Source organism: Haliotis rubra, unplaced genomic scaffold (genome assembly GCF_003918875.1).
Source record: "Haliotis rubra isolate DU_JTF1 unplaced genomic scaffold, ASM391887v1 Scf201, whole genome shotgun sequence".
Lineage (NCBI taxonomy): Eukaryota > Metazoa > Mollusca > Gastropoda > Lepetellida > Haliotidae > Haliotis > Haliotis rubra.
Genome location: NW_025766015.1, coordinates 1500430 through 1520597, shown reverse-complemented (window position 1 = coordinate 1520597; position 20168 = coordinate 1500430). Strand labels below are relative to the sequence as shown.

General features: G+C 38.3%; 1 protein-coding gene across 1 annotated transcript in view; it reads right to left on the bottom strand.

Annotated features, from left to right (window-relative positions):
* Positions 1–20168, bottom strand: part of LOC124275708 (mitochondrial potassium channel ATP-binding subunit-like) — a 39950-nt gene that overhangs the window by 17425 nt on the left and 2357 nt on the right. Inside the window, 14 exon segments of the mRNA XM_046711346.1 lie at positions 456–527; positions 3243–3376; positions 4460–4652; positions 5875–5947; positions 6539–6644; positions 7119–7216; positions 9117–9148; positions 9150–9206; positions 10725–10865; positions 11423–11442; positions 11970–12025; positions 12681–12826; positions 14737–14892; positions 16570–16942. Of these exon segments, the coding sequence (XP_046567302.1) occupies positions 456–527; positions 3243–3376; positions 4460–4652; positions 5875–5947; positions 6539–6644; positions 7119–7216; positions 9117–9148; positions 9150–9206; positions 10725–10865; positions 11423–11442; positions 11970–12025; positions 12681–12826; positions 14737–14892; positions 16570–16942 (1657 nt within the window).

Here is a 20168-nt window from a genome sequence, read left to right as displayed (position 1 = left end):
GAAACTGCTACTACTAGTGATCTCAAGCACTAGAAACTGCTACTACTAGTGATCTCAAGCACTAGAAACTGCCAGTACTAGTGACCTGAAGCACTAGAAACTGCCAGTACTAGTGACCTCAAGCACTAGAAACTGCCAGCACTAGCGACCTCAAGCACAGAAACCGCCAGTACTAGTGACCCCAAGCACTAGAAACTGCCAGTGACCTCAAGCACTAGAAACTGCCAGTACTAGTGACCTCAAGCACTAGAACTAGAAACTGCCAGTACTAGTGACCTCAAGAACTAGAAACTGCCAGTACTAGTGACCTCAAGCACTAGAAACTGCCAGCACTAGTGACCTCAAGCACTAGAAACTGCCAGCACTAGTGACCTCAAGCACTAGAAACTGCCAGTACTAGTGACTTCAGGACTGGAGACCTAGCGAAAATTCTGCAAAGTGTGCATATGGCATACCTCTTGGTCACTTGCATCAGGCCGTCCATATCGGATATTCTCCATCACAGACGTAGCAAACAATATCGGTTCCTGCAGCAAAAACCAAGTACACACTTTTATATCACCATGGTTACAACATGTATGGTATTCTCTTGTAGGGATAATATAGCAAGTAAATACATATTAACAGGTGGATGATCTGATTTAGACTATGTCTTTCCATGAAATTCATTTTCCCAGCTATATTGGGACACAGAGAGTTGCCCAGCGGAGTGATCAGGGCTATTTGTTCCAATAACATGATTTGTTTGTTTGCTTGTAGTTCATGCCTCACTCAGCAATATTCCAGCTACATGATGGCAGTCTGTTAATAATTGCCTCTGGACCAGACAATCCAGTGACTGACATCGTGAGAGTCATTCTATGCAGTTCTAAGACATGTACCAACCAAGTCAGCGAGCCTGACCACCCAATCCAATTAGTCACCTTCAATACAACAAGGGGCGGTGGGGTAGCCTAGTGGTTAAAGCGTTTGCTCGTCACGCCGAAGACCCGGGTTCGATTCCCCACATGGGCACAATGTGTCAAGCCCATTTCTGGTGTCCCCCGCCGTGATATTGCTGGAATATTGCTAAAAGTGGCGTAAAACAAAACTCAGTCAGTCAGTCAATACAACAAACATGGGTTACTGAAGACCATTTCTAACCCCAATCTTAACAGATGACCAATAATATGATATAATGCAGTCAGCTCTCGTTAATCCGACACTCATTAATCCGACAATCACGTTAATCCGACAAAAAATTAGGGAACCATCTAAAACAGTGATAGTTACTCTTGTTAATCCGACATTCTCGCATTCCGACTCCGAGACACCAATGTAGCAACTGATTATTGTAAATACATTGTAAAAACATTCGTTAATCCGACAATCAACACAGCCGGTCGGATGATCCGACCATATACAAACAATCACATGTGAGTGGTAATTAGCGTGTGCCTTACTGGCTACTTGACACTGACGTCGGTGAACATCACACTTGTTAATTAGGAACACAGGATAATTAATTGAGACGATTTAATCAAGAAATAACAGTAGAGCGAGCTGTATAAAATGTTTACAACCGACATGAGTTTTCATCACAAGATGTTTATCACGAGTACACCACCTGCTAAGCGACCCCATGAAGAAGTTACACCCATTGATCAAGAGAGAAATCTCCTTTTGAAAAAAAACAAACCCCAGACAAAACAACAAGAAGTCATCACTTTTGCTTAGCAGAAGTTTGATGTGAAGATTGGACGATCAACCATATCTGACCTCCTGAAGCAGTCTGCTTAGTCCGACATTTCCGTTAATCCGACATATTTCTCTGCAACCACAAGTGTCGGATTAACAAGAGCTGACTGTGTACCAATATCATGAACCTTTAGGAGTACAGTCACATTCAGGTCATATGTCATTCCAAGCAGAAGGTAAGGTGACATATTTGACATATTCTTGTACGCAACCAGGCATACAGTTAAATTTCTGTATTCCAGACGAAAAAGTTATTTTTCGATCTGCTTTAAGCAGAACATGTGTCTGACATAAGTATAGCCTTTTTGCAGTGAAAACGTAACGATGAATTTCACTTTAAACAAAAAATAAATCAAATAAAGTGAAATTAAGAATGCGAATCCTCATAATTTTACCTTGCCAATTAAACATTTAAAACTCAGAATTTTATTTAACTTAGGATAAAAGTTGTTTAATAAACAATCATAGTTTCAAATCACTATTATTGGTTTGTCTTACAAGGGGGTAAGCGCAGTAGTTAGAACAGTGAAACAAATGCATGTGCGGTACGTGATGAGCATTAACTTAGACCAATCCTACCTGCTCTCGGTGTTTCATTTCAATTATAAGGATTCGCAATCTTACTTTCACTTTATTTGATTGACTTTTGGGATTGAAGTGAAATTCATCGGTCTGTTTTCACTGCAAACAGACTATAACAATTGTGATTTCACAAAATCAATATCAGCACTTAAACCTTTTTGACTGAAAGAGCAGATGACACTACCTGTGAAGAAGAGTAGATGTGAATATAGTTTTTTGCTTCATAAAAAGTAAACACTATATATTGCTTAACACCACTCAGCAATGTATCCAGTGAATGACAACAATATATAAACAAGAGATACAGGGACTATTATCACAAGCATAGATCCATGATGACTACTAAAGAGCATCCCTTCAAATCACTGAGGATTGTATATATTATACTCGACCTCTTAATTTCCTCCAGAAAGGAGATATATCTTGTCTAAGCTAAGAGCCTATGGTGGGCAAATTTGGAAAATATCATCTTATTGTTCAATTTTATAAAGGCATTATTTCAATAATTCTGAAGTAGAATATAACTCATTCAGAGATATAATATAAAACTAAATATTAGTGAAGTACAACTTAACATGCCATCACAATCAAAATGCATTGACACGAATCAGGGAAGAATGAGGACTATTTTTATGTATATACAACTTCTTTATTCTATATAGGCGACGTTTCGACATAGATTAATCTACCTATATAGAATAAAGAAGTTGAATATCCATAAAATAGTCCTCATTCTTCATCTACCCAACTTCTAGAATGCCAATCAAAGAAATGAATCAGGGACTTATTTATTTGGGGTTTTGTTCGTGAGCAGATAAACCTCTAGATAAACCTCCACAGAAGGAAGCAGTGATTTCATTAACAATGATTAATTAACCATGACCACATGTCTAATTCTTTTATACACCATGCCCAGCATTTACCTGGTTGATATATCCCAATGCTCTTCCTCTAAGCCATGTTGGATCCAGATCTTGTATGTTGACTCCGTCTAGAGTTATCTCCCCTTTGGTCACATCATAGAACCTCTCCAATAGGGCAGCCACTGTAGATTTTCCTGGAAGACAGGTATATATAGTATGTAGTACTGTTGGACAAAGTGTGATAAAGTCAATTCAGGATCACAGTATCTGCATAATTTAAGAAAGGTGTTAAACCTAAAAGTTAAATGAGTTCAAAGTTTTCGAGAAAGTCATAAGAAAGAGAAACTTAACCATGTGTCTCCTGGTATCAAATGCATCAACGTGATTTGGTAAAACAGGTTTTGTTAGGATTCCTGTACTTTTATTGACATGATATCAAAAGACATGAGGGCAAGGTACTATATGCCATCCAAACTCACCTTTTAAATGTTATAGTTTGTCAACAATGATCACCGAAGTTGTGAATGTAGAAAGTACACATTACCTCCTTAGATCAGAAGAAGAGGATTGTGATCAATTTCATTGAGTGATATCTCCTAAGAAACATAGCTTCATCACCTGTTGAAGCTAGTTTTTATGATTAATGTTTATGTGAAGGAGAAAGATAGTGATGATGATGCAGTTTCTAAGAGTGTACCACTATTACACATCATTGGACCCCTGAAGATCCAGGTTAGAATTGATTTTCAGTAATCCATGATTGTTGTATGTAAGGTGACTAATTGTATTGGGTGGTCAGGCTCGCTGACTTGGTTGACACACATCATATCCCATTTGCATAGATTGATGCTCATGCTGTTGGTCACTGGAGTGTCTGGTCCAGACTGCAGCCACAGAGCTGGAATATTGCTGAGTCCGGTATTAAACAATCACCAACCAACACATCATTGTATTACGGGTTTTCAGCAACTAAGAACATTTGTTGATTTCACGTTAATTGCATTAACTGAAAGATATGTCACTATCTTATAAAAGACAAATATATTAACGCCAAACAATCAGCCAATTATTTACAATGTCTGTGTGAGACAACAAATCTAGTTGTAGCATGAGTGAGTGAGTGAGTGAGTGAGTGAGTGAGTGAGTGAGTGAGTTTGTTTAGTTTTACGCCGCACTCAGGAATATTCCAGCTCTATGGCAGCGGTTGTAGCATGAGTAATCACATATGTCTGAAAACATATAATATGACGATACATGCACACATTACCAATATTTACCTCCTCCTGACAATCCGACCAGAGCAACAACTGTTCCCCCTTGTATCTTCAGGTTGAAGTTATGCAGCACTTCCTGTTCAGCTCGGGTTGGGTACGAGAATCCGACATTCCGAAACTCCAAGTTGCCCATCAGGGCATGAAAAGGAATTTTCTTGCCACCATGGAGTGGGATCTTGGCTTCATGGTTTATGAACTGAAACATTTGCCACACCAACGTATTGACAAGTATTTAGATCAAACTGCTGGAGAAATGTGATTAAATGTCACATCATGTTCAGGGATTTACCTTGAGTCCTGTATTTGAGGTCCCTGGGATTGTACTCCTAATAAAATGGGTGTCCCAGACACTTAAATATTATTATTAATACTATGCTGTAATATTTTTGTAATTTAATTGCTGTTATTGTACTGTGTATCATGGTCAGCGCATTGTTACAGTAATTATATTTAAAATGAAAACAAAACCCACCTAGTAGCAGACTAAGTGATAACTTATTGTTACTTAATCGACTTTTAAAAAAAAGTATTTGGACTTTTTCTGTGTCCCCATGGACGCGGTAATTAATTTCGTTGCGTCCATTGTCAATTTTTATGCGTATAAGACGCAGGAATGTGCGTCCTGTAAATCCCTGATGTTATAGATTATTGTACTTACATGTTGATGTGCATGTGTGTGGGTCTGGATGGTTATACAAGGCAGATAAATGTCACTTTGAGACTGCTTGCCAGCTGAGATGTCATGATGACATGGATAACCCTCTCTGTCCATACTGACACAGGGCCAAGGAGCCCTTGCTTCATAACCACCTCCCTACAGTATGATGATCTGCTATCTACACAGTCACCTCTGTGGCCATGTGACCCTTATTGCTCTAATGACAAGAATGGGTCCTGGATGTTGATTAGAAATCCATGGAAATAGATTCACACACAGGCAAGTTCATGGACTTACTGCATTGGTGGATTATGAGCATGTGCATCGATCTACGCAATTGGGATACAATGACATATGTCAACAAGTCAGCGAGCCTGACCACCCAAACCCGTAAGTCGCCTTTTACGACAAGCATGGGTTACTGAAGACCAGTTCTAACCCGGATCTTCACGGGTGGACTAACTGCACATGTCTCTCTGTACTAGTTGCAAGGAACTAAACATAGGTTAACATATAGTGATATTTCTGATTCCATTATTCATCTACATAAAAGTCAGTGGGTGTGGTTTTACACTGCTTTTAGCAATATTCAGCAATATCACAACTGGGGGCACCAGAAATACGTTTAGCATAATGCATCCATGAAGGGAATCAAACCCAGGTCTTTAGCTTTATGAGCAAACACTTCAACTACCAGGCTACCTCACTAATCATCTACATAAGGAAGTACAACTAAGATTGTGAAAGACACTGTTCTTACCTCAAAGACTCTGGCTCCTACGCTCACTCCCTTCACAATCTGACCAAACAGGAGGGACATCTGTGCGAGAGACCTGAAAAGACATTCCACTAGTACAGAATCTGATGATGTCATAAATGCTGTTTTTGTAGGAAGCACTTGATAACTTTATGGGAAATAGATGAATATATCCTTTATCACTCAAGGGGATATGTATTTATTGTTTATTATGCAATGTACATCTGCTTGTGACCTTTATACTGAATAAACCTCTTTGCTTCTCAATTACAAAATCAGACGACACTGACAACTACGGGTGAAATGGTATATCATGGTATTAGTGGAACCACGGTATTTTGTTTTCAGTTCGGTTAACCGTATTGCAATCAAAACCTTGGGTATTTTCGGTTTTCGTGCATTCAATTTATTAACCTTTTTAAACCTTTTCTAAACTGTCTCAAAATTGAATAATCTAGGTTTGGCCCTTGTTGTCAATTTTCAGCATTATGATAATATTTCATACACCCAGTTGAAACGGACCAAACCGATGTCCTTGTACTGCAATACATACTGTGCCGTGGTCAGAGCGTACTGTTTCATCTCTACTGACAACTCCTACCACTTTGTAGTGAAATACACATTGACAGCCTTATCAAGTGTCCTAGATCTTGACTCCAACACTGACCTCTCAATGGTCTGGGTGGCCACCAGGAAAGACATGAGATCTCCAGCATTCAGCTCATGGACAGACATCATCCAACCACCAGCGAACATGGTCCCCAGAACAACACCTGTAGAGGAGAGAGGAGTCTTCCAAATAAGACACGTGACTGACATTCTGAACATCAACGTCTCTAGGTGCAAGGACACTAAATCAACCAAGTTTCAAACCTGAGATCCATTAAGTTCCTACGACCAGCACAAACTGCTTGGTAAAACACATTTGGATATATATTATGATGTACAGTGTATCGTTATAGTACTTTTATACCATCTCTACTGAAAGCATAAGCAAGATGATAGTCTGGGTAGTTCCAAAGATGGAATGTCAAAAGTCACATGGTAAATGCTGCAAAATAAGTATGGGCATAATTTTGAAAAGTTTATTTGTCAACAAAAGAAAACAAAATCAAGAGAAAACAAAATCAAGAGAAAACAGCTAAACTTTAAGGAAACATTAAAAATGTTCAGCATGATCATATCAATGTCTGTATGAAATATACTGGTGTATTAGTTATTGTTCAGGTAATCAGATGTGGGTGTACCATTGAGAGCAGCATTAGCCAGGCCCTGGAACATGCCGATTCCGAAACCCAGCTGTATGTTGAGTTGACATGCCTTCTCCACCTGTTGACTGTACAACCTGGACAAAACAACACACACTGGAACCAGCAGTAATAGAAAGGACATTCACTTACAGCTGTAAGACACAGTCACTTGGGCCAATAGAGTCATAGTCAGCCAGTTGTTAAAGATATCCTTTGGCCAAGAGAGTCACAGTCAGCCAGTTGTTATAGATATCCTTTGTCCAAGAGAGTCACAGTCAGCCAGTTGTTAAAGATATCCTTTGGCAAAGAGAGTCATAGTCAGCCAGTTGTTAAAGATATCCTTTGGCAAGGAGAGTCACAGTCAGCCAGTTGTTAAAGACATCCTCTGACCAAGAGAGTCACAGTCAGCCAGTTGTTAAAGATATCCTTTGACCAAGAGAGTCACAGTCAGCCAGTTGTTAAAGATATCCTTTTGACCAAGAGAGTCATAGTCAGCCAGTTGTTAAAGATATCCTTTGACCAAGAGAGTCATAGTCAGCCAGTTGTTAAAGATATCCTTTGGCCAAGAGAGTCACAGTCAGCCAGTTGTTAAAGATATCCTCTGACCAAGAGAGTCACAGTCAGCCAGTTGTTAAAGATATCCTTTGACCAAGAGAGTCACAGTCAGCCAGTGGTTAAAGATATCCTTTGGCCAAGAGAGTCATAGTCAGCCAGTTGTTAAAGATATCCTTTGACCAAGAGAGTCATAGTCAGCCAGTTGTTAAAGATATCCTTTGGCCAAGAGAGTCACAGTCAGCCAGTTGTTAAAGATATCCTTTGACCAAAAGAGTCACAGTCAGCCAGTTGTTAAAGATATCCTTTGGCCAAGAGAGTCACAGTCAGCCAGTTGTTAAAGATATCCTTTGACCAAAGAGAGAGTCATAGTCAGCCAGTTGTTAAAGATATCCTTTGGCCAAGAGAGTCACAGTCAGCCAGTTGTTAAAGATATCCTTTGACCAAGAGAGTCATAGTCAGCCAGTTGGTAAAGATATCCTTTGGCCAAGAGAGTCATAGTCAGCCAGTTGTTAAAGATATCCTTTGGCAAAGAGAGTCACAGTCAGCCAGTTGTTAAAGATATCCTTTGACCAAGAGAGTCACAGTCAGCCAGTTGTTAAAGATATCCTTTGGCCAAGAGAGTCATAGTCAGCCAGTTGTTAAAGATATCCTTTGGCCAAGAGAGTCACAGTCAGCCAGTTGTTAAAGATATCCTTTGGCAAAGAGAGTCATAGTCAGCCAGTTGTTAAAGATATCCTTTGACCAAGAGAGTCACAGTCAGCCAGTTGTTAAAGATATCCTTTGGCAAAGAGAGTCACAGTCAGCCAGTTGTTAAAGATATCCTTTGGCAAAGAGAGTCACAGTCAGCCAGTTGTTAAAGATATCCTTTGGCAAAGAGAGTCACAGTCAGCCAGTTGTTAAAGATATCCTTTGGCAAAGAGAGTCACAGTCAGCCAGTTGTTAAAGATATCCTTTGGCCAGGAGAGTCACAGTCTGGCAGTTGTTAAAGATATCCTTTGACCAAGAGAGTCACAGTCAGCCAGTTGTTAAAGATATCCTTTGGCAAAGAGAGTCACAGTCAGCCAGTTGTTAAAGATATCCTTTGGCCAGGAGAGTCACAGTCTGGCAGTTGTTAAAGATATCCTTTGGCTAAGACAGTCCATCCCAGCAATCTTGAGAAGATGAGTATTTGTCAACCATATTTTTCAGAACAGTGCTCTGTTTAATCACGCACACACAAAACCAACTTCACACTTTGCATTTAGCTTGCCAAGGCTTGCTAAATATTATGTTTATTCCTAATGCAGGATATCAACCATACCCAAACCTACTCGTGTGATAACCTATATTTACATAGATAGAAAAGACTTTCCCTGAACTTAGCTTCATAACAACTACATGAGCAGGGAACAATTTCCATCATTAAATGCATCATTCTCCACCATCCAAAACAATGCTTACTCATTTTCCTTTGATTCCATAGCAAAGGCTGCAGACTGTGTCTTGAACGTTTCCTATGGCCTCATCTGCAACAGCAGTTGCTTGAGATACCTGTAAATAATGCTCTGTTGAATTTCAATGTATAAATACAGTTATACCTGAAACAATACAAACAGCATGAGTGAGTGAGTGAAATACACTGTATGATACATCATATTCAAGTGGGCGAGTGATATGAGTTGCACTACATGAAGACTAAATGGAAACAAACAAACAGCATTTAATTTTGATGAAAGATCACTACAGAAATTGGACAGTTCTAGCAGGGATAGACATGGATAGAAATAGATTAGTCCAAGATTTGAGAAAATCTGAAGAGACTAGTTGTTTTTACATAAACTAACAAGCTATGGAAAAGTTGTATATGCTCGGTATCAATCCCTCTTCAGACAAAAGGCAACTAACAAGCTATGGACAAGGTGGATATGCTTGGTATCAATCCCTGTTCAGACAAAAGGCAACTAACAAGCTATGGACAAGTTGGATATGCTTGGTATCAATCCCTGTTCAGACGAAAGGCAACTAACAAGCTATGGACAAGTTCGATATGCTTGGTATCAATCCCTGTTCAGACAAAAGGCAACTAACAAGCTATGGACAAGTTGGATGTGCTTGGTATCAATCCCTGTTCAGACAAAAAGCAACTAACAAGTTATGGACAAGTTGGATATGTTTGGTATCAATCCCTGTTCAGACGAAAGGCAACTAACAAGTTATGGACAAGTTGGATATGCTTGGTATCAATCCCTGTTCAGACAAAAAGCAACTAACAAGTTATGGACAAGTTGGATATGCTAGGTATCAATCCCTGTTCAGACGAAAGGCAACTAACAAGTTATGGACCAGTTCGATATGCTTGGTATCAATCCCTGTTCAGACAAACAGCAACTAACAAGCTATGGACAAGTTGGATATGCTTGGTATCAATCCCTCTTCAGACAAAAAGCAACTAACAAGCTATGGACAAGTTCGATATGCTTGGTATCAATCCCTGTTCAGACGAAAGGCAACTAACAAGCTATGGACAAGGTCGATATGCTTGGTATCAATCCCTGTTCAGCCAAAGGCAACTAACAAGCTATGGACAAGTTGGATGTGCTTGGTATCAATCCCTGTTCAGACAAAAGGCAACTAACAAGATATGGACAAGTTGTATATGTTTGGTATCAATCCCTGTTCAGACGAAAGGCAACTAACAAGTTATGGACAAGTTGGATATGCTATGTATCAATCCCTGTTCAGACAAAAGGCAACTAACAAGTTATGGACAAGTTGGATGTGCTAGGTATCAATCCCTGTTCAGAAAAAAGGCAACTAACAAGTTATGGACAAGTTGGATATGCTAGGTATCAATCCCTGTTCAGACAAAAGGCAACTAACAAGCATCAATATTCTCACTGGTGGCACTGTGTATTCATAGTTAATATTCTGATCAGTTCACCATGTTACTCTTCATGACATCCTGGTCAGTCAATTTTACAACAGTCCTAATGAGACAGAAGAGCAAAGCATCAAGAAATGCCAATTGTTTTCAGAAGCTTTCAGAAACAGATAAAAAAATTCACCCACCTGTTGCTGAGCTTTTCTTGACAATGACCGAAGATTGGACCCAAGTGCTGTTCCTGCAGAGATGATTGCTGGGACAACTATCAGCATAATGCCGGTTAGCTTTGGTGAGATCATGAGTAGACTCGCTACACAACCAACGGTCTGAAAACATGGAAAACAATCATTACATCTTTAAGTCAGATAACACACAGTTTGTCCCTTAATCTTGCATTCACATAGAACCTAGTCTTGCTATTCCGAAACCAGCAGAAATTGAGAAGGACATGCTGTATTCTCCCCAAAGTATTTATGGTACATGTAAGCAATTCACCTGATGATGGAGTAAGGATATACTCTGAAACATTGTGTTCCTCATAATAAAGAAGTCAACATCTATAACACTCTCCTTACGTATGCAATTATACTGATGTGACCTGCAGTGTAGTTTAATTTGACCAACTGAGTCTTTCCCTTTTAATGCAGCAAAGCCTTTCATCATAATAAGATGGCACGTGAATAATAAGATCAGACTCACCAAACCAGTGATTGATATTAGGAGCAATCACTATCACCATCATGCATTGCAGTGGTTGCTGAGGACCTAACCTAACCTCTAAGAGTGAGAGAGTAAGTTTTGTTTTATGCTATTTTTTAGCAATATCATGGTGAGTTACACTAGAAATGGGCTTCACACAATGTACCCATGTGGGGAATTGAACCTGGGTGAATGCTTTAACCACTGCACTACACCATCGCTCCTCAAATACCTGAGACACAATGATTACACATACATGTATAAGATTCTGGTTCGAATACGAGTGAGTGAGTTTAGTTTTACGCAGCTTTATTACCATATTCCAGTAATATCACGGCAGGGGACACCAGAAATGGGCTTCACGCATTGTACTACACTTAAAATGTTATATGTGGTCATTGAACCATCAATATTGGACCAGGGGCTCCTTTCCCGAAGCAACCTTTACTAAGGCTAACTTTAACTCCCATTCTTTAAAATTGCACTGAAAGGAGGTCCAGACAAACAAGTATTTGAAAGCTGATGAAGCATCACTGCAGAAAATAAATCAGGGCATTTCAAATTGCAGTCCTTGGAAACCCCACAATAATCCCAATTTAAAATGCTTACAATTTTGATGAAACCTAAAACCAAAGCATGGCGCTGAGCGCTGACAAACCGACAACTCAAAATACGAGTATCTGAGCTATAAATAGCTGCTATGTCAAACCTGTGTAGTAGCGCGCGAAGACCTTGAGAAATACACAACTTGAATGAGCTTTTGAACTCTTGAATATCAGTCGTGAGTCTGAAAAAGACAAATCATTTAGGGAAATTAAGCGTGTGTCTGATTGAATCACAGATGAATGTTGATGAAGTCACAACACATTGTTGATAAAGAGAGAAAAATTTATAATAATAATAACGGATAGAATTTATATAACGCTAATCTCTGAAAGGACTCATTACGCATTTCTCTCACAAAATTTGGACGAAAAGAACACATTAAGGAAAGCTTGTTTAAATAAGAATGATTTTTAACCAGTCTTGAATGAACTTAGAGAAGGGGAATGGCGGAGTTCATTTATGGACATGTTGAAGACAGGACACTTTCTGGACATGATGAAAAGAGGAAATCCTATGCTTTGTAAAACCTACGTTATTAAGCACAAACAGTACGTGATACTTAAGTTGAAAACTATTAAAAAAATTTGAAACAAAAATATACATGCAATGCATCCAGCCATAATCTCGCGCTACAGATCAACACAAAGTATTGTTATATGAACCTGTGTAGCTATAAACCTTATAATGAAATGTATGAACCTCAAGAGACAGAAGTAACAGACAAAGCAGGAGTGATATTTTTAGTTTCGTATCATATTTTTAGTTTTGTATCACTGGGCTGTGCTTATAACTACTGACATGGCGACAAGAAACTTTATGAACATAATGACATTCACCTGTCGATCAGCTCCCCAGTCTTGTGCCTGTCGTAAAACTCAATGTCCTGACTGAGCAGAGATTCAAACAACTGTATTTTCATCCTGGTGGCAACATTCTCCCCGACCGCAGACAAAAGAGAGATGTACCCAAATGTCAGCAAACCCTGCACAAAAGATGTACAGTGAAACCTCATTACGTTATGGTCTGCATTATGATTAATACTGGAAATGTTTACAAATGTATAATGGGGACATCACTCCCTGTCTATGATTCATTTATCCAGACATTCAATAATCTCAACAATCTGACAGGAATCCCAACTAAGTGTGGACAGTAGAACATTTATATACGAACTCCAAGGGACCACGAAATTTAGTTAAGCTATATCCGGTGTTAGATTATTCACATTTGACCGCCATCTTGGATTGTAGAGATGTAGAGACACGTATATGCTGAGGCTACAAATATTTATTCTTGTACATGTACATTGACATAACATTAAAATTCTGAATTTATCATTCACAGACATTAGCTAGAACATGTTTAACAAGAACATGTTTAACAATCACAACAATCTCAAAAATACATGTATATAACTTAATTACGTTTAACAAAGTACACAATTTTGCTCTGCACACCACGTCTTGCAGACTTCATTTTGCCGACTGCATCACAGACACGTTAATGAGTTCGCTAATCACGTCGATAGTTGGGCTTGGGGGTAGTAAATCAGTTCGCTATAGCCGTTAATTCGCTACTCACGAGTTCGTTATTCGCGTATAATTTTAATGATATTATAAAGGACTGTTGACGGGTCTTTTAAATTTGTTTGCTATATCCGTTTGTACGCTATATCCGTGTTCGCTATATCCGTGTTCTACTGTATATGGCAGCGGTTTGTAAATAATCGAGTCTGGACCCAACAATCAGTGATCAACAGAAAGAGCATCGATCTACGCAAATGGCATACATATGTGTCAACCAAGCCTGACCCCCCGATCCCATTAGTCACCTCTTATGACAAGCATGGGATACTGAAGATCAATTCTAACTAGGATCTTCACAGGTTGCAAATAACTGCATCTGGACCAGGTACCGTAGACTAATAACTAGTCTCTGAAATGAACATATTTTACTGAAAAAAGTTCATAGTAAAAAAATATAAAATATAATGAAAAAGAGCCCTGAGACCTTCTTCATTTTCAGAAGCTGAGGAAATCTAGACTTGCCACATTTTCTAGACTTGTGTGGGCTTTCTTGGATATATTTGCTTCAGGGTCTGTACGACAGACTGCAGACTACAGGTACCGTAATAAAGAGACTGACATCATGATCATCGATAAACCAAACTGGGACACAGGTACACAAAATGAAGAAAGTCAGCAAGACTGACCACCCAATCCTGAGGTAGGAAAAGAATATATGAACAACTTTTTCATTTCAATATTCATCCATATATTCCGTTCCTAACTGACTATTCCAACTTCAAATGCCCTCCAAGAAGCAAATCATTCCGTTTGTTACTTCGAACAAAGATAACCTGTCTGGATGCTATCATCTTACTCTAAATCAAGATAAGAATAACAAAAGTGAGTTTGTTTTGAGTTAATTTCACCATAAATTATTAACATATAATTGAAATAAATATTAGGGCCTCGTAGTAGCACCTTCTTGTTTTTGCCATGATATTTTGTCAATATTTTCTAAAGTATCCTCTTCAAAAAGGTAGGGGAACCTAAACTTTCAATTTGAATAGGAAGTATAGGCGTTTTTCAAACAAACTTTTCAAAGATAGACATCTTATGAACGCACCACCATTGCTCTTTATCAACACCCCTAAACACAGCGTTTGGGTTGCACGGGCGCTACGAAGTGGCCCCACACACGTGCATGGGGTGTCAGTTATCTCCCCTTCTTGTTAATATTCTATATTCCATTGTCTGTATTATTTTTATATATGACTTGCAAAGAAAAACCCCATTTAAAAACTCAGCAAGGGTATAATAATGCAAATTGTACTAAACAAACTGTTTTACCATTGACGACTTTTTATTCAGAGAGACAGAAATTCACCTGCAAGCAATAGATTCCCAGTAGCTTCATTGCTGGCTTTTTGATGTCGTCAAAGAAGCTGGCTGCCGTGTCTGTCGTGAATTTTGACACCACGTTCACAAGGTCACCCAGCATCAAGGGAATGTTGATGTTTACGACAGCTACTGCGAGGGCACTCTGGGAATAAAGATGATGAGGAAATATCGGTCACAGCATCCAGTCTGATTCATTCTTCAGATGAAGAGAGAAGACATGAATATACCAGGTACACCACTAGTGCTGTAACGATGCATCGAACTATCGATGGATTGCAAAATTGATGAGTCTCCGATAGCGATTAATCGATGGTGGAAATGAAAAACTATCAATGCATCGATAGTATGTGTGACTATCGATAGTTTAGCAATTGACTTCTGTTGATAAATGCACAGAACAAAATACAGGAAGTACCAGATTCGTTCACTTTGATTTAGAGTTTTCCGCTCCTGTTACCTCTTAAACAAACATGGCGGAAAACACGGCATGTAACTCGGAGTTTGAAATTGCAAATAACAATAAGTTTAACTGTTTATTTGATCTGGGTTTCTTGTCAGTTATTAAAAGGTACTGAAACAACTTCAGCTTGTTTTAATTTCATATAAACTATACATTCATTTGGGAAATGACTTAAAATTCAATAGTTGGTCACAATAGATTATCACTGTTGCAATCAATAGACTGTCGCTATCGCAATAGTTGGTCACAATAGATTATCACTGTTGCAATAGTATGCTGCAACAGACTATCGCTATCGCAATAGTTGTTTCTCCCACAATAGTCACCCCTATACTCCACGACAGACAGATAGACAGCTGACGTGATTTCTGATGACTGATATAAAGCAATGAGTTTGATAAACAGCCATTTTCAGCTTGTTAGATATACAAATAAAATACCCATACTTATTAAGAACTGACAATGTGGTTTGAAGTAAAACACCATTAAAAGATTACAATAACCTGATGGGGCTGACTTCTCATGGGAAAGTTTATATTATAATTGTATGTTCATACAAAAAGTATGTATATAACATATATAAAGAAAGTCCAACCTGGATGTTCACTAGTCTTGGACTAACAGTCTAGTGGCTATGTCTCACCCTGGATTTTCACTAGTCATTGACTAAATAACAGTCTAATGGCCATAACTCACCCTGGATTTTTCACTAGTCTAGAACTAACAGTCTAATGGCCATAACTCACCCTGGATTTTCACTAGTCTATTGACTAAATGACAGTCTAATGGCCATATCTCACCCTGGATTTTCACTAGTCTAGGACTAACAGTCTAATGGCCATAACTCACCCTGGATTTTTCACTAGTCTAGGGCTAACAGTCTAGTGGTTATATCTAACCCTGGATTTTCACTAGTCTAGGACTAACAGTCTAGTGGCCATGTCTAACACTGGATTTTCACTAGTCTAGGGCTAACAGTCTAGTGGTTATATCTAACCCTGGATTTTCACTAGTCTAGGGCTAACAGTCTAGTGGCCATGTCTCACCCTGGATTTTTCACTAGTCTAGGGCTAACAGTCTAGTGGTTATATCTAGCCCTGGATTTTCACTAGTCTAGGACTTACAGTCTGGTGGCCATGTCTAACACTGGATTTTCACTCGTCTAGAACTTACAGTCTTTAGTGGCTGTCTCACCCTGGATTTTCACTAGTCTAGTACTAACAGTCTAGTTTATATCTAACCCTGAATTTTCACTAGTCTAGAGGCCATATCTAACCCTGGATTTTCACTTGTCTTGGAGTAGTGACGATGCTAGTGACACTAATTTTTTATGCATAAACAAACACAATGTCCACATACCGCCACTGCTGCAATCAGGTACCATATCTCCGGAAGCAAAAGCTTCCACAGACCTTTGTAATCAAAACTTGGGTCTGGCGCCGAGTCATCTTTGTTGGTTCCCACCAGCCTGTTTCTTTGGTGCTTCTGTTTACAGTGGACACGGCTTCCATGATGATGATACCATGCTAAACTAGTTCCTATCACACCTACACAAGGTATACTCAGTCCTCCACATAATTTAATTGTTTTAGGCGTGGAACGTAGGGAGAGATTTCTCAAGTACACAGCCCAGCTTCCATTGCTTTTGATTTGGGATACATGGTAAGATTTGCTTGAAAGCCTTGCAGCACACTTGACACAGGTCTTCAGGATTCCCTTGCTGCTAACTGCCCTGGAACAACATGATTGAGAGAGTTAGTTGTTTAATGCTTCTTTCAAAAATATTCAATGCAAATAAAGTTCAACGGGAATGAGGTGTTACATATTTACCACTTTGGTGAAACAAACTTTAAAACAAACTGGATAATCAAATTTAGATCACACACAGCTTGAATTTATATTCATAAACACATGTGTGAGTTGATTAACTAAGCAGCTGAAAACAGTTACCAAATTTCCTCTATCTGATTCACATGCTGCCCTTGGTTTGAAATCCATGGAAACAGAAATCCATGGCTCAAAGTTGCTAGTGAATTGGTTGCATTTGCGAGTAAAATTTAAGAAATGCAACAAAATAATATGAAACACTTAGATTTTGGTGAGTGAGGTAAAAATTCAATTAAATTATGGCAGTTATTCCAGTTATCATCATAAATAGTTCCGACTTTGATTTATTTCAGAATTTATTGATAATTATTGCTAAGTTTAGCGACGAGTGACTTACCAATCGGTTAGAGTCTAAGGGACTGTTTACAAAATATTTATCAATAGTGACCTCTAATAGTGGAACTTAGTAAAGTTGACAATATGTGAACAATAACTGAAAATCTATATGCAACTAACATTAAGTTTTGGCTGGTAAATTCTAATTTTCACTAAGCTAATAACAAGTTAGTCAAAATATGAACTTGGAGCCCCGAAATCCATAAATACATTCTAGATTCTCACCCCAAGCTAATTGCAAAATATCAAAGAGAATTCTAAAGCATTGGCTGGGTAACTGAACTGGGTTTTACAACAATATTCCAGTGATGCCAGAGCTACAGTAACTTTTTGGGTCATTGAGTTATGTACTCACTTGTGTTCATCTCGATTGGGTATCCTAATTTTCCTTTGAGTAACCAAATATATTGTACTCACCTGTTAAAACTCAGTTGGGTATTTTGCCATTTTCCATCAATTCAAAAAATATAATAAAGTTTAAATGTTAGTGTTTGTTATTTACATTTGATCTGTAATATGAGAAACGATAAGAAAGACTGCAAGTTGTCAAGTTCATGTCCTGAAACAGAACCTCTCAATATACCTCAGTTATGTTATCTGGGGTAGCGCGTCATGCCGAAGACCCGGGTTCGATCCCCACATGGGTACAATGTGTGAAGCCCATTTCTGAAGCCCATTTTTGTGTGTACACATGTAAGATCACATTTATTGAGTAAAAAAATTCAAGCGTACTCGTACGCAATAGACGTAATAGGAATTGGGTTTTCACATAAATATTGGCGTAATTTAAGCAGATACTAGTGGTGGTCCGATTAATTGAAATAATCGAAGATTGGTCGCAATGACAAAACGACCATGCAATTGATCATGTTTTCTCATAATCGAACACAAACAAATTTGGACCACTTGTTTGCAATAACAATATTTATCAAAAGGTTGATTTTGTCTCGACACTGCATAAGCACTACAAGCTCATTCCAAGTCATGATTAAGTTTATCTTAACAACTCCAGGAAATGTATGTTCCTAACACACTAGTCATCCTTTAAAGATGTGAAATTTGCAAATGCATTTTGTGCAATTTGAGAAAAAAAACGAGAGAACTACATGTTTTTCTGTATATTTTGTGCATTAACAAACATAACCAGGAAAATTTGATAAATGACGCTAACCAATTATTTTCGATGATTGATCGCTTGTAATGAACCAATCATCAATTATGAGATTTACACCAATTCCCAACACTAGCAGATACGCAGCGTATCTGTACCTCTGAATGCCATGGCTGTCATCAAAGCCATAACCCATCATTTAATAATTATCAGTCAACAGAAAGAGTGGGATACAAAACCATTAACATGGAATTAACCAGCCACTTACAAACTAAAATATGTGAATAACTGACTGATTCCCTAGCTCGATCAGGGTATCAAACAGTCTCCAAATAGTGTTGCCAGTGGGGTTGGTAACCCTTAAAGTTAGCCAGTTTCAGTTTTCACAAGCATGACATTTGACTCTGAGATGGCATCAATAGCACAGACTCCAAAGCACTAAACAAATCAAGAGTCAAACAGGGGCAGATTTTCAGAAAATGAAATAAAAATTCTTATTTTGATTCACAAAGAGGAATAAAAGAAAATTTCAATATTCAAATTTCAGTAGCCAGTCATGTTCAGGATATTTCTGAATCCTAAGCCCGACCAGATTACGCCAGCAACAGTGAAAAGAAAACTAAGCAGTCGCAGGTAATCAGTAGGAAACATTTACTGGCAGTTGGTATTTTGCACATTGTGACAACTGCATATGCAGGGATGATGAAATTACATTAAACATTAACTTGTCATGTTTATTGAGTCACATATCTTCTTCACAGCTTCAAAATGCTTGGGGAAAACATAATAAAAACATTAACTGATAAAAACAAGCAAAATGTTGACAAAAGTCCTTGTGTGTATTGTAAGCTAAAGTTACTGAGACGTCTCAGTAACAGAACAACTACAACCAGCCTTCTACATACAGATCCGTATTAGGCTATCCGTAGTATTTAATATGTTTCTCATCTCCAACGTCAACCAGCAAGTTAGCTTCAGTCATTAGATCATTTGGTAATAGTCTCACAACTAATCTATGATATGGATCTAGTCTCTTTACTTTATAATATAGATGAGCTGACCTGGCCATAATTTTCCACAGCTGTGGTGAAAATTGAGATAAGGAAATCTTTTATTATTTTAAGTCAGAATAATAGTCTAGGGGAGGGTAAAGGGAAACACAAAGAAAACAGGGACAGTCAAACAGGCTTTGTGTAAGACACTAGAAAAAATGAACCATAGTGAAAACAGACTAGATGACTGGGCACAACGCCTTAAATGGTACATTTTTTCCGGTCCAAATCGACAAATAACAGTCAAAATGTACTAGTAAAATAGGTCCCATCCCATTCTGCCTACAATCCCAATTTGTCACAAACATCAACAACATTGAATCGAGAGACAAGGCAAAACATGCCTTGACTGACAGGAAAACACCATTTGAGTTCCTTGATGCTGCTGGACATTTGATTAAATTTGTAAAGTAATTGTTATTTGCTTGACCTCCTTGATAAATAAGGTGAATGAAATAAGATATCTGTATCATGACTGACTAAGTGATATGTATTTTGACTGACTGATCAATTAAGACTTGTCAAATTGACATATTTTTTCCATATTTTGTATATATGTATTATATTCCATA